Source organism: Phocoena phocoena, chromosome 2 (assembly GCF_963924675.1).
Source record: "Phocoena phocoena chromosome 2, mPhoPho1.1, whole genome shotgun sequence".
In the NCBI taxonomy this organism is placed as follows: domain Eukaryota; kingdom Metazoa; phylum Chordata; class Mammalia; order Artiodactyla; family Phocoenidae; genus Phocoena; species Phocoena phocoena.
Window position 1 is genome coordinate 65,662,239 of NC_089220.1, and position 15,876 is coordinate 65,678,114.

The following is a 15,876-nucleotide window of genomic DNA, read 5'->3' on the forward strand; positions in this document are numbered from 1 at the left end:
CTTAAAAACAGGGGGTTGTAGTTGATTATATCAAGGGGACTAATGACATGGTGTGGGTGCTGGGGACAAGCATGGGCTCTGGAGTTGGACAAGCCTGGGTTCAAATCCTGGCTCCTCCATCACCCCCTGTGTAGCTCGGGGCAATCTCTTTGTATTCAGTTTCTTCAAAGGTAAAAAGGGGGATATGTCAGTGCCTATCTCATGGGGTTGCTGTGAGGATGAAATGCCTTGATACCTGTAGAACAGAGCCTGGCATATTGTAATAGCTCAATAAAAACATTTTATTACACAGAATGTTCTGTCTACAAAACAACTCTTGTTAAATGCCTCCGATGTCTTCCCCAGGTTGCAGGATAAGGTCCAGCCTCCAGCATGACCTACAGAGTCTCTGGGATCCCACTCAAGTCTGCCTCTTGGGTCCCAGGTCTGCCTTGAAATGTACCAGCTCACATCAGTCATCTTGGTCGTCTAAGATTCTGCTCTTGCTTGCACCTCTGCCTGAAAAGTCCTTTTTCCCCTCCCCTGGCTCGGCCCTGCTCATCCTTTAAAATTCATCTCAGGTGTTACCCTTGCTAGCAAGTTTTCCCTGACCATCTTCCAGCCTCCTGGTTTCCCCTCCTCAGCATCCACAGTAACTGCAGAGCTCGAACCTCTACTTACTACACTGTTGTATAACTATTGATGATGGGTCTACTTCCCACCCATGAGTTGAAAGTAGAACTTCACTTTTCATTTGTGCTTGTATCTTCAATGCCTAGGACAGTGCCTGGCATATAGCACACACCTAATAAATGTTCAAGGAGCAAATGAATGAAGATTCGTACCAAAAACCTTCCACGAAGCTTTCAAAATGCTGCCTATAGTATTTTGGGCTATACTGGTGCAATCACTCTTCACTTGGAGGTGGTTGATAAATGTCCCCAAATTTTACTCATTGAACGCCATGTAAATGAGCTGTCATGTTCCTTCGCTTACAAAATTACTTGCCAATTACACTTAGATGATCCCGGTGTAATTGCCATGTAAACTGTACCCTGGCTGAGATAGCCCAAATCATCAATTTAACTTTACCCTCTCATCATATGGTACTTACCACATAATTAAATAAATGGTCAGCCACCACCACAATTATATATCTCCCCAACAAAATGAAGTGGCTACATTTGTCATTGATTTATTGGTTACGACAATATGCAACACACCACCACGTATAATATCAGAAGCTTTAAAAAATTGAAAGCACTATGTACGCTTGAGAAAGATGTTCCAAGTTCATGAACAAAAAGATAAGCATTATAAAAACACTGTTTTCCTTTTTTAAAAAAGGCACTAAGATATAAAGACAAAAATCCTTGTTCTTCCTGAGGAAACATTTTTTTCCTGAAACCGCAGATAATAAAAACATTTCCAAGCATTCGAAAGTGAATTTAGCTCCTCAACCAAATCACAATTTCTTTCAAACAAGCAGTTGCATTTTTTTGTGGAAGGTAAATATGTTTTACTAAGGCTGGCATTCTTTTTTTGATAGACTTGCTAATATCTTATTCAAGGATTAGACAGATGGGAGAGATTCTGAATGTTGACGGTGTCTCTTAGTGACCAAATTTTCATTTGCTTTTCTGCATGCTACCTCCACACCTGGCACAGGTAATCACATTGACTTCCCAGCGTGGTCACATTAGGCCAAATGGATTTGCGGAGGTTCTGTCTAAAGGGACCATGTCACTTCCAGAACACACTGCTCTGAGGCCCTAATTGAAAAAGAGGTCAATGCTGGCCCAAATATCTCTCTACCTCTTGCGGTGGAATAATTGATGTGCAGCAGCCCCTACAGATGTGGAGTCACCAAGGTGATGGATGGATATAAGTATATTATTCACACGTACATCTGTTAATATACAGGTCCCAGTGCAAACACCAAGACCTAAGAATATTATGTGGATTTAGGACAATCCCTGAAGGACTCCAGTTTCATTAAAAATTTGTTTGGCAGCCTGGGGAAGATCTATTCCAACTCCCAGATGCTTCATGCATTTGAGAGGGGGAACCAAATTGCTTTAAAAATAAATTTAATAAATTTCGTAATGTCAAGTCATTAACATCCTGTGTAGTCATACAGTCTTCATCTTTTGAAATAGTAATGTTAACCTGTGGAATTTTAACCTTTCTAATACCTGAGTTAACATTTTATTTTCCTTGTGTTTTTTGCCAAAGGGGATGAATTACACCCTGAAAGCAGAAGAAACTATCCTATTTTCTCCCTCATAGGTGTTTTTCTTGTCACAAATATACCAGACAATACCCAGAAAGCTCTGTGACCAGAGTCCATTTTGATTTGGAAACTGTAGAGGAAATAATTTACCTTGCAGACATTCTCAGTTATTGTTTGATGATTTATACTATTAGTTATAATTTGCTGCTGTAATGGCTGTAACACTGTTTTCACAAGTGCTCATTTATTCATTTAACAGATTTGTTTAGTACTTTTTATGCATGTGCAGGGTAGGGTGTCAGAGCAGACACCAAAAAGACACAAGCAGTCCCTCAAGGAGGTGACAGTCACAGGTGAATCATTAGGGCAGGGTAGGTGGGGAGAGATTCACCTCTCTAGGAACACCCGAGATTCTCACACCACCTGTTCTCAGGGTCTCCGAGGGGTGCGCACAACTCCCCCAAAATGAACAAAGCATCCTCACTTACAACAGGTTTATGCGATCTTCACAACAACCTTCAGTAGATACGACAGGCATTTTTCTGGCTAGAGTAAAGATCTGTTTCAGGCCTGAAACTTTTATCTTAATATCATTTGTGCCAGGTGAATTGCTTCAAGATTCCAAAATTCCATGTAACACGGTAGATAAGTAAGATCTGCACATGGGTCTACACAGGGAGACAGAGAGTGGGTGACAGCAACCTGGCTCAAGTGAGTTAGGTCACACACTGGCTCTTGTCCATACATGGTGTCCTCCGATAGTGCATAAACCCTCATAGCACAAGGCAGTCTGCAAACTGCCTCTTCAGTGCTTAGCATACCATGACCCTAAATAGCAAGTGCTCAATAAATCCAGTATTTCTCTGTCATTCTACTTTAAAACAGTCATCACATTCTAAAGAAAAAGAATAAAGTAATAAATCGGTAAAATGTCTGGGTGACAGCAATTTTTATCTTTTTAAAATTATTTTAGTTAATTTATATTTTTATACAGCAGGTTCTTATTAGTTATCCACTTTATGCATATTAGTGTATACATGTCAATCCCAATCTCCCAATTCATCACACCACCCCTCTTACCACCACTTTCCCCCTTTGGTGTCCATACGTTTGTCCTCTACATTGGTGTCTCTATTTCTGCCCTGCAAACTGGTTCATCTGTATCATTTTTCTAGGCTCCACATATGTGCGTTAATATACGATATTTGTATTTCTCTTTCTGACTTACTTCACTCCGTACGACAGTCCCTAGATCTATCCACGTCTCTACAAATGACCCAATTTCGTTCCTTTTTATGGCTACGTAATATTCAATTGTATGTATGAACCACATCTTCTTTATCCATTTGTCTGTCGATGGGCATTTAGGTTGCTTCCATGACCTGGCTACTGTAAATAGTGCTGCAATGAACATTGGGGTTAATGTGTCTTTTTGAATTATGGTTTTCTCAGAGTATATGCCCAGGAGTGGGATTGCTGGGTCATAAGCTAAATCTATTTTTAGTTTTTTAAGGAACCTCCACACTGTTCTCCATGGTGGCTGTATCAATTTACATTCCCACCAACAGTGCAAGAGGGTTCCCTTTTCTCCACACCCTCTCCAGCATTTGTTGTTTGTAGGTTTTCTGATGATGCCCATTCTAACTGGTGTGAGCTGATACCTCACTGTAGTTTTGATTAGCATTTCTCTAATAATTAGTGATGTTGAGCACGTTTTCATGTGCTTCTTGGCTACCTGTTTGTCTTCTTTGAAGAAATGTCTACTTATGTCTTCTGCCCATTTTTTCATTGGGTTGTTTGTTTTTTTAATATTGAGCTGCATGAGCTGTTTATATATTTTGGAGATTAAACCTTTGTCGGTTGATACATTTGTAAATATTTTCTCCCATTCTGAGGGTTGTCTTTTTGTCTTGTTTGTAGTTTCCTTTGCTTTGCAAAAGCTTTTAAGTTTCATTAGGTCTCATTGGTTTATTTTTGTTTTTATTCCCATTACTCTAGGAGGTGGACTGAAAAAGATCTTGCTGTGATTTATGTCAAAGAGTGTTCTTACTGTGTTGTCCCCTAAGTGTTTTATAGTGTCCAGTCTTACATTTAGGTCTTGAATCCATTTTGAGTTTACTTTTGTGTATGGTGTTAGGGAGTGTTCTAATTTCATTCTTTTACATGTAGCTGTCCAGGTTTCCCAGCACCACTTATTGAAGAGACTATCTTTTCTCCATTGTATATCCTTGCCTCCTTTGTCATAGATTAGGTGACCATAGGTGCGTGGGTTTATATCTGGACTTTCTATCCTGTTCCATTGATCTATATTTCTGTTTTTGTACCAGTACCATATTGTCTTGATTACTGTAGCTTTGTAGTATAGTCTGAAGTCAGGGAGTCTGATTCTTCCAGCTCCGTTTTTTTCCCTAAAAACAGCTTTGGCTATTCAGGGTCTTTTGTGTCTCCATACAAACTTCAAGATTTTTTGTTCTAGTTCTGTGAAAAATGTCATTGGTAATTTGATAGGGATTGCATTGAATCTGTAGACTGCTTTGGGTAATATAGTCATTTTCACAATATTGATTCTTCCAATCCAAGAACATGGTATACCTCTCCATCTGTTTCTATCATCTTTAATTTCTTTCACTAGTGTCTTATAGTTTTCTGCATACAGGTCTTTTGTCTCCTTAGGTAGGTTTATTCCCAAGTATTTTATTCTTTTTGTTGCAACAGTAAATGGCAGTGTTTCCTTAATTTCTCTTTCAGATTTTTCATCATTAGTGTATAGGAATGCAAGAGATTTCTGTGCATTAATTTTGTATCCTGCTAGTTCACCAAATTCATTGATTAGCTCTAGTAGTTTTCTGGTAGCATCTTTAGGATTCTCTATGTATAGTATCATGTCATCTGCAAACAGTGACAGTTTCACTTCTTCTTTTCCAATTTCTATACTTTTATTTGTTTTTCTTCTCTGATTGCTGTGGCTAGGACTTCCAAAACTATGTTGCATAACAGTGGTGAGAGTAGACATCCTTGTCTGATTCCTGATCTTAGAGGAAATGGTTTCAGTTTTTCACCATTGAGAATGATGTTTGCTGTGAGTTTGTCGTATATGGCCTTTATTATGTTGAGGTAGGTTCTCTGTATGCCCACTTTCTGAAGAGTTTTAATCATAAATGGGTATTGAATTTTGTCAAAAGGTCTTTCTGCACCTATTGAGATGATCAAATTGTTAATATGGTTTATCACATTAAGTGAATTGTGTGTATTGAAGAATCCTTGCATCCCTAGGATAAATCCCACTTGATCATGGTGTATGATTCTTTTAATGTGTTATTGGATTCTGTTTGCTACTATTTTGTTGAGGATTTTTGTATCTATATTCATCAGTGATATTGGTCTTTAATTTTCTTTTTTTGTAGTATCTTTGTCTGGTTTTGGTATCAGGGTGATGGTGGCCTCATAGAATAAGTTTGGGAGTGTTCCTTCCTCTACAATTTTTTGGAAGAGTTTGAGAAGGATGGGTGTTAGCTCTTCTCTAAATGTTTGATAGAATTCACCTGTGAAGCCATCTGGTCCTGGACTTTTGTTTGTTGGAAGATTTTTAATCACAGTTTCCATTTAATTACTTGTGATTGGTCTCTTCATGTTTTCTATTTCTTCCTGGTTCAGTCTTGGAAGGTTCCCCCTTTCTAACAATTTGTCCATTTCTTCCAGGTTGTCCATTTTATTGGCATAGAGTTGCTTGTAGTAGTCTCTTAGGATGCTTTGTATTTCTGCTGTGTCTGTTGTAACGTCTCCTTTTTTATTCCTAATTTTATTGATTTGAGTCCTCTCCCTCTTTTTCTTGATGACTCTGGCTAATGGTTTATCAATTTTGTTTATCTTCTCAAAGAACCAGCTTTTTGTTTTATTTTCTTTGCTATTGTTTTCTATTTCATTTATTTCTGCTCTGATCTTTATGATTTCTTTCCTTCTACTAACTTTGCATTTAGTTAGTTCTTCTTTCTCAAGTTCCTTTAGGTGTAAGGTTAGATTGTTTATTTGAGATTTTTCTTGTTTCTTGAGGTAGGCTTGCATTGCTATAAACTTCCCTCTTAGAACTGCTATGGCTGCATTCCATAGGTTTTGGATCGTCATGTTTTCATTGTCATTTGTCTCTAGACATTTTTTTATTTCCTCTTTGATTTCTTCAGCAATCTCTTGGTTATGTAATAAGATATTGTTTAGCCTCCATGTGTTTGTGTTTTTTACGTTTTTTTCCCTGTAATTGATTTCTAATCTCATAGCGTTGTGGTCAGAAAAGATGCTTGATATGATTTCAATTTTCTTAAATTTACTAGGGCTTGATTTGTGACCCAAGATGTGATCTATCCTGGAGAATGTTCTGTTTGCACTTGAGAAGAAAGATTAATCTTCTGTTTTTAGATGGAATGTCCTATAAATATCAATAAAGTCCATCTTGTTTAATGTGTCATTTAAAGCTTGTGCTTCCTTATTAATTTTCTGTCTGGACGATCTGTCCATTGGTGTAAGTGAGCTGTTAAAGTCCTCCACTGTTGTTGTGTTACTGTCGATTTCCTCTTTTATAGCTGTTAGCAGTTGCCTTACATATTGAGGTGTTCCTATGTTGGGTGCATATGTAATTGTTATATCTTCTTCTTAGACTGATCCCTTGATCATTATGTAGTGTCCTTCCTTGTCTCTTGTAACATTCTTTATTTTAAAGTCTGTTTTATCTGATATGAATATTGCTACTCCAGCTTTCCCTTGATTTCCATTTGCATGGAATAACTTTTTCCACCCCCTCACCTTCAGTCTGTATGTGTCCCTAGGTCTGAAGTGGGTCCCTTGTAGACAGCATATATATGGGTCTTGTTTTTGTATCCATCCAGCAAGCCTGTGTCTTTTGGTTGGAGCATTTAATCCGTTCGTATTTAAGGTAATTATTGATATGTATGCTCCTATTATCATTTTCTTACTTGCTTTGCGTTTGTTTTTGTAGGTCCTTTTCTTTTTTTGTGTTTCCCACTTAGAGAAGTTCCTTTAGCATTTGTTGTAGAGTTGGTTTGGTGTTGCTGAAATCTCATAGCTTTTGCTTGTCTGTAAAGCTTTTGATTTCTCTGTCAAATCTCAATGAGATCCTTGCCGGGCAGAGTGATCTTGGTTGTAGGTTCTTCCCTTTCTTCACTTCAAATATATCATGCCTCTCTCTTCTGGCTTGTAGAGTTTCTGCTGAGAAATCAGCTGTTAACCTTATGGGAGTTCCCTTGTATGTTATTCGTCATTTTACCCTTGTTGTTTTCATTAATTTTTCCTTGTCTTTAATTTTTGTCAGTTTGATTACTATGTGTCTCGGCATGTTTCTCCTTGGATTTATCCTGCCTGGGACTCTCTGTGCTTCCTGGACTTGGGTGGCTATTTCCCTTTCCTTGTTTGGGAAGTTTTCGACCATAATCTCTTCACATATTTTCTCTGGTCCTTTCTCTCTCTCTTCTCCTTCTGGGACCCCTATAATGCGAATGTTGTTGCATTTATTTGTGCCCCAGAAGTCTCTTAGGCTGTCTTCATTTCTTTTCATTCTTTTTTCTTTATTCTGTTCTGCGGCAGTGAATTCCACCATTCTGTCCTCCAGGTCACTTATCCGTTCTTCTGCCTCAGTTATTCTGCTATTAATTTGTTCTACTGTAATTTTCATTTCAGTTACTGTACTGTTCATCTCTGTTTGTTTGTTCTTTAATTCTTCTAGTGTTTCTTTTTTAATTCTTCTAGGTCTGTGTTAAACATTTCTTGCACCTTCTGGATCTTTGCTTCCATTCTTTTTCCGAGGTCCTGGATCATTTTCACTATCATTATTCTGAATTCTTTTTCTGGAAGGTTGCCTATCTCCACTTCATTTAGTTGTTTTTCTGGGGTTTTATCTTGTTCCTTCATCTGGTACGTAGCCCTCTGCCTTTTCATCTTGTCTATCTTTCTGTGAATGTGGTTTTTGTTCCACAGGTTGCAAGATTGTAGTTCTTCTTGCTTCTGCTGTCTGCCCTCTGGTGGATGAGGCTATCTAAGAGGCTTGTGCAAGTTTCCTGATGGAAGGGACTGGTGGGTAGAGCTGGTGTTGCTCTGGTGGGCAGAGCTCAGTAAAACTTTAATCTGCTTCTCTGCTGATGGGTGGGGCTGGGTTCCCTCCATGTTACTTGTTTGGCCTGAGGCCACCCAACGCTGGAGGCTACCCAGCTCTTTGGTGGGGCTAATGGCAGACTCTGGGAGGGCTCATGCCAAGGAGTACTTCCCAGAACTTCCGTTGCCAGTATCCTTGTCCTCACAGTGAGCCACAGCCACCCGCCGCCTCTGCAGGAGACCCTCCAACACTAGCAGGTAGGGCTGGTTCAGTCTCCTCTGGGGTCTCTGCTCCTTCCCCTGGGTCCCAGTGCACACACTACTTTGTGTGTGCCCTCCAAGAGTGGAGTCTCTGTTTCCCCCAGTCCTGTAGAAGTCCTGTAATCAAATCCCACTATCCTTCAAAGTCTGATTCTCTAGGAATTCTTCCTCCTGTTGCCGGACCCCCAGGTTGGGAAGCCAGATGTGGGGCTCAGAACCTTCACTCCAGTGGGTGGACTTCTGTGGCATAAGTGTTCTCCAGTTTGTGAGTCACCCACCCAGCAGTTATAGGATTTTATTTTATTGTGATTGCGCCCCTCCTACCGTCCCATTGTGGTTTCTCCTTTGTCTTTGGATGTGGGATATCTTTTTTGGTGAGTTCCACTGTCTTTCTGTCGATGATTGTTCAGCTGTTAGTTGTGATTCTGGTGCTCTCGAAAGAGGGAGTTAGCGCACATCCTTCTACTCCACCACCTTGATCCAATCTCCGACAGCAATTTTTAAAATGATGGGAACAAGAGTCTCGAAATTGAGTCAGGCAAAAAGTATGTTCCCAGGTGCTTGGAACAGTTCAGGGATCCTTTTTAACTGAAAAGGGAAGACAACACTATTTGTCTCCTAGATGCACAGAATAAGTTATATGAGCAAAAGAATGTGGTCCAGGACTTTCACATGTCCAAGATGAGCCTCCTCTCCCCAGGCATCAACCTCAAAATGCCTAAGTGCTATAAATTTCCAGCAGATCTTTCCATCCACAAGCTACCAAAGTAAGTAACTCAAGGCTGGGAGTCGAGTATCTCAAATCCCTCAAACAGAAGTAATGCTTCTCCCTGATAAACTCTCAGCTACTCACCTTAAACTGACAGGAATCAAGGGTGACAAGCAAATGGAACTGCAAAGCTCCTATGAGGCCACCAGCCCTACTCAGCAAGGCTGAGGGGAGGTGGCAGCCAAATTGAGACAGCTTAGGCTTTTGAAGCGTGATCGAGTGTCTGTTGTTAACTGAAGAGTACAGGCATGTGGTAGCTGCTCGTGTTGTGAAGCTCAGCTTTCTTGGGCCAGAGCTGCCTGTCCTCTCAGCAGAGGAGGGTAGGCAGGGAGAGGTGGGCATCGGAAAGTGGGAAAATGGAGAGCCTGTCATCTCTTCACTTCAAGCAATGAGAAATGGAACACAGGTAGACACAGAAGGGCAAGCAAAAGAAACGCAGCTGAATGTATTTTGGGAAATTTTCTGGTATGACTAAAAACTTTGTGAGAAGTACATTGTTTTTCTTATGATACAAATGAAAGCTATTTTTTAAAAAATGATATAAATACCTAAATATAGATGGCAGGAAAACATCTGTACTGAGCTTTTGTTAGCCAGTCATATTATTAGTTTAATTCAGTCTGTTTTTATAAGTACTTAGAGTAATGACACAATAAGGAATGAGGAAAAAATTTCAGACCCTTCAAGGGCAGACTGTTATACTCCAATCCATTTTCCATTATGCCCATTGTTATTCTCTCATTTAAGCCATGGACTTATCCAGTTAATCTATGGCAAGCTGACCCTTCCCCCATGGAATTTACAGTTGATTCTTGTCACTCTCCTGTTTTAAAATAAAATCAAACCTTCAATGAGTCCCCTTTGCCCTCAGAGAAAAGTTCAATCCATTAAAAGGACATTCAATCTCTTTTACCACCCAGCCCTAACCTGGAGGACACAACGTAGCCTCAGCCACACCAGATGGCTCACCCCACCTCCCTTACTTGCCCATAAAATATCCTCCCATCTCTTCTCCTCCCCTCTTTATCCAACAAATCATATATGGCCTGTGAGGTCTACATCAAATTACCTCTCTGAGCCTTCCCTACTCTGAGGAAGAACCAATAAAACTTTGTTCTGTGCTCTAAACAGTACTTTGCTTATCCTACAAGAAGTTTACTGCTCAAAATTATATTACATTCGTCATTTATGGGTCCAAAGATGACTACGTTTATTCTATGGTCATCTCCCTTAGATTGCAAATCCCTAGAAGAAAGAAGCGAAACTCATTCATCATGTATTTCTAACACATAAACAACTGCCTGGCACTCGCAGGTGCTTAACATATATGAACTCATCATCACCATTTCCCCCATGTTTTCTCATTTATCAAATTGAATTAAGAATGTTGTTTTTCCAAGGCTATTTCTATGTGGTTGGTTAATGTTTGCCCAACATGACATGGTGCTACCTATGCAAATTTATCTCCCAAGTTTAAGCCAGGCCTTTATGCTTGGCTCTTTTTCCTAATTATCGCACAGATGTCTGGTGTCAGTTTGACTTTGCTTTCTCCTACTAGATACTCTGATTGGCTACAGATTTTTTAAAAAACTTCTGCTTTGTTTTCCTGCAATTGATTGCATATGATGTGGTACTATTTTGTGAATTAGGCATGGATAAAAACTATTTGGGAGATGACAGTTATCTTTTCAGAAGCAAACGGACATGAAATGTAATCTCTTGAGGGAGAAGTTGCTGTCATGCTCTGCTGCTTTAGTCTTCAGCAGTCTAACTCTGAAGATAATATAAATTCTTTCAAAGGAAAAAAATCTAAATAGTCCGCAAAGAACTATTTATGATGCTTCTACTTACATGTAATTTTTGGTGACTTTTGCTTCTTTAGCCAATAAAAATGGTGGTGAGGGAAACAACCTTAGTGTCCACCATCAGTTGAATGGGTAATCAAATTGTGCTATAACTATGCAATGGAATACTATTCAGCAATAAAAATGAATGAACAATTGGAACATACAACATCAAAATAAGTATGCTGGGTGAAAGAAACCAGACCAAAGAAGAAAAAAATAGAGAGAGAAAGAGAACATGTTGTTTGATTCCATTTATGCAAAATTCTAGAAAGTACAATCTAACAGTGACAGAAAGTAGACCCTTGATTACTTAGGGATGAAGGAAAAGCTGAGAGGGAAGGGAGGGAGCAATTACAAAGGGTCATGAAGAGGCTTTTGGAGGTGATGGATATGTTCACCACCTTGACTGTGGTGACGGTTTCATGGGTGTATACATTGGTCAATTTGTCAAAACTTGCAAAATTGTTTACATTAAGTATATACAATTTAGTATGCCAACTATACCTCAATGAAACTGTTAAAAAAAAGTGGACAGAGGTGAAGAAGAAGGGAATCCATTCAAGAACATATGTATACAATGCTATTTTAAAAGTGGTTTTCAAAGAGCAATGTTCAATATGCTCAGTACTTGCAAAATTCAAACATTTTCCTGCAAATGTCATTTTATAAAAAGATAGGAATTGTATTTTTGAAGGAGCAGCCAGGTTGCAAGCAGATGATTAATTATCATGGAAAATCATTGATGTATCATCACAATTTCACAGTATTTCTTACAGTTAGAATAAAGCTCCTTCATATCTCTCATAAAGGTATTGTGAAGGTTTAATTGATTTGTGTTGGTGAAAACCCTTGGTTACTGTTATGGAAAAGAATTGAATTAAGTATCAAAATATAAATGTACAAATTTTGTTATTGTTTATTTGCTTTTGTTTATAATAAATATTGCAGGGTGCCAACTATTCTAACACATTATTAACTCAGGGGAGACACCAGACTCAGAGGCTTGTACATCTGTTGGTTTAATGTTTAAATTATAGACTCTATAGAGATGTTTAATGAAATTCATGTACCTAAGTCTACATATTAGATAATCTTGCAAATAAATACCTCTTGCCCACTCATTAAGGAGCAGTAATGACTTATGCAGTGTGAACTAAGAAATATAAATCTCTAGACTTAGTTGTATACTTTCTTTATGGAAAGGTAGATATTTTTTGCCTTCTTTGGAGAAGAATAACTTAATATTAACTCAGCACCACAGTAAGGAAATACAATAAAATATATAAATGACAATATTGCTCAGGAGATATGTAGATAGACACTGTGCTCAGATAGACAGTAACTCAGAGTTTGTTTGAAAGATGTTTAAACAACAGGCTGTATCTAGACTAGCAGACACAGCATGCAGTAAAACAGTGACTCAGTAATTGTCTTTAAGTATCATTCAATGGCAATCCACACACAGTAGGTCTTCAGTAACTGTTAAAGAGTATTATTCATAATTTCAGCCCCTGAGATTGTGAGTTAACAACCATGAACAAATCTGGAGATTACAGTCCCTCACTATTCACAAAGCAGAGATAAAGATGTTCCCATGTTATCTCTAGCCCAACTAATACAGACATGATGGTGGAGAAAATTCATTCAAGAAAGTGTTGACCATTAGGCGGGAACAAGGTTATTCTTTAAGAGATAAACATTTTAAGAAGGGCTGTTTGTTGTGGATCTGAGGTAGAGATCCACAGCAAAGGGGATAATGATTTTCACATTTTGGCCGAGAATGCCATTATGAGGCAGGTACTGGATACTTGCCATTCATTACATCTGTAAAGAGTTCCACAATTTACAGGACTAGAATACAGTCATCACAAGACACTGTGGCAATTTAAATGCAAACGTAAGTTAATTACAGTTAGAAAATGCATTTCCTCAGTTGCTCTAGCCACATTTCAAGTGCTCAGTAGATAGGTGTGGTTAGTTATTGCACACTGGATGTGCAATATAGAATATTCCATCATCACAGAAAGTTCTAATGGATACTGTTGGGCTAGAATGAGACAGAGGCCAACACAGGGATTCTAAGTAAAGAACTGTGTAGTACGGATTTGAGACCAGGAGTGCACGTTGGTTACAAAGAGGTTGTGTCACTCAACTCCCAAAGAGAGGAGAGACCTTGGTTCATATTCTCCTAGCCTGGCTTTCATTTCAATAAATAGTCTAGCGTTAAAGTGCCCTTTGGGTCCCCATGCCCTCTGGGACCTCAAAAACAAAATGTGTGTTTTCCATAAAATATTAAATCAAGATAAATTAAGACAGCACACTTAATGTGAAATAAAGTTCATATACTCCTGTTTAAACACAGATTAGAATTTCTGTCAGAACAATGCCAGTGAAAAGTTGACATTCTAATTAATACAATTTACTTTATAAAGCACTGAATATCTTTATCTTGCTATTATGAAATGCCCTCTTTAAAAAAAAAAATCAGGGCTCTACTCAACAGGGAATTGAATACTAAGGGCAGTATTTAAAAACCCACGTACAAGAGAGGTGGTTAGGGTCACTGGCATTTTTACACACCATCAACCCAGGTCTCTAAAAACAGAAGCATCTTCTACCAGTTTTGTGATTTTTTTTTAATCTTTCACAAGACTATCTGCATGCAGCAATAGGATTTTGAGGCTGTTTTTCTTGCAATGATATAAAATACACTGCAAAACACAAGCAGCAAAAAACTAAAACATCCTCTCTGTCTTCCCCCTCTTCTCTCCTTCTCTCTTCTCCCTCTCTCTCCTTCTCTCATTTAATATCACAGGGAACCGTTCTGGAACCCTGTGAACTAACATACATGCAGGACTCCCACACACTGTTTACTCAATCCAAATTCTGAGTATGTAAGAGGGGCAGAAAATCAGCCCCACAGTTGGGTACCCAAGGATTCGTGTTCATTGCCTTTGTCGATTTTATGCTTTCAGTGAAAGGAATAAAGATGAGATCCTTAAAGCTTGAATTTTCATTTCCTATGACAACGTGCTTTTTCTTCATGCTTTATCACACTCCACTACTTGGTTTCCACCCCTTCATAATTGATATCGGCCATTTGAAGCATTCAGTAAAAACCTCATGAGGTTCATCAAATGTCCCCCAGTCTATAATTCTTGCTTCTAACATATTCAGAAGCATATTCATCCAAGTGTTTTCTACTTCCTCTCCATGGATTTCCCTGTGCACAGGGACCAGTGTAATGACAGTTGTATTAATTATATGCTGAAAAATCCACATAGCAGCAAAAATGATGGAGATCATCGTTTTAAATATTTTATTAAAATAACCCAATGTAGAACAGATAAAGTAGACTCTCTTGATAATGAGAGGTTCATTAATTTTACAAGAATTCTAGAAAACTTAGAATGGTCATCAAAATTACCTCTTTCATTTTTTCTTTTTAAGAAGAGGAAAACTTTCAATTGTCACTTTAGAGAGCAAAGGTCTAGTACAATTTTCTAAGGTATATTTTTAAATAATTACTTACCTTTATGGAAAAAGTTTTGAAAAAATAGCTTGAAATATGGAGGATTTAGATTTCATAGTATTACTTAAAATACCTATAAATTTTCAGCTTCTGCAGTTTACCCCATTAAAACTTGGTTTATTAGCATATAATAACTTCTGATAAGTAAAACTGATATTCTCCATAAACAAACAAGTAGCACATTAAAATCCTTCCCTAACTAACAGCAAGAGCAGCATAATCTTGCCTACCAAGTGCGTCTCCAGGTACAGTTTAAGGCCATCCGTCTCTGCTTTGGGAGGTGTCCAATTCTCAGTGGTTTCCATGGCTTCGTTCAACCATTGAATAAATTCATCCAGCTTGCTTACAAACCCCTTGTGACAGAAAAGAGGAAAATAGGACAAGAAAAGCATGTTAACTGGTTATTTTTTAAAGCCAATCTTAAAAATTCCAAACCTTGTCGATGGTAAAATTGATACCATTGCACTCCCATCCTATTTCCACGTCGTACAACAAAATTCCCACCATTCTTGCCACTGAAATCTATTAAAATGGAAAGAAATTGTCCATGACTCCCTCTTAGTTTTTTCCTAGGAACACTTTTTTTTGAGGAATTTGGATTGGACTGCAGGGTGTCATTGGAAAGGTGACCTCAAATCATCAAAACATTTCTGGGTGTCTGGCAAGCGCCCCCTCACCAAAAAATCAGGTCAGGTCTGCTAGGAACACTCATTGGCTTTGGGGGATAAAAGTACTCCTATAAAGATGGTGTTCTTTACTCAGAAGCCCATGGAGTTGAGGTGTCTTAACTGAACTAGAAATCTATTTTTAAATTACAAAAGTGTTTAAAGGGACTTGGATGAGTGATGAGTTCTACTAACAGCCCAAATGTCTGTTACTGAATCTGGGTTCTAAGAAGCAAGGAAAGGTAGAGGACCAATGAACAAATGTAAACACCTAACTCTGGGTGTGTCCTGGACATAAAAAAAAATATTCTTGGTTAAGAAGCACAATTCACAATAATCTTGCAAGTTTTCAAATAGTGGTTATAAAAATTTATTGACCATTTAAAAGAACACATCTGTGGAAACTGAAAATATTTTGAAAAAATGAAAGCCCAGCTGTGAACCTTAGGGGAAGGAAACGGGGCTGGGCACCTGCTTGCCATGGCTGGGTAAAC

At 38.4% G+C, this 15,876-nt stretch overlaps 1 protein-coding gene across 1 annotated transcript in view; it reads right to left on the reverse strand.

Moving 5' to 3' along the window:
- AKAP6 (A-kinase anchoring protein 6) overlaps positions 1 to 15,876 on the reverse strand; it is a 496,794-nt gene that overhangs the window by 229,786 nt on the left and 251,132 nt on the right. The window contains exon 5 of the mRNA XM_065872063.1: positions 14,948 to 15,070. Within this exon, the coding sequence (XP_065728135.1) occupies positions 14,948 to 15,070 (123 nt within the window). The remainder of the gene's footprint in view (positions 1 to 14,947; positions 15,071 to 15,876) is intronic.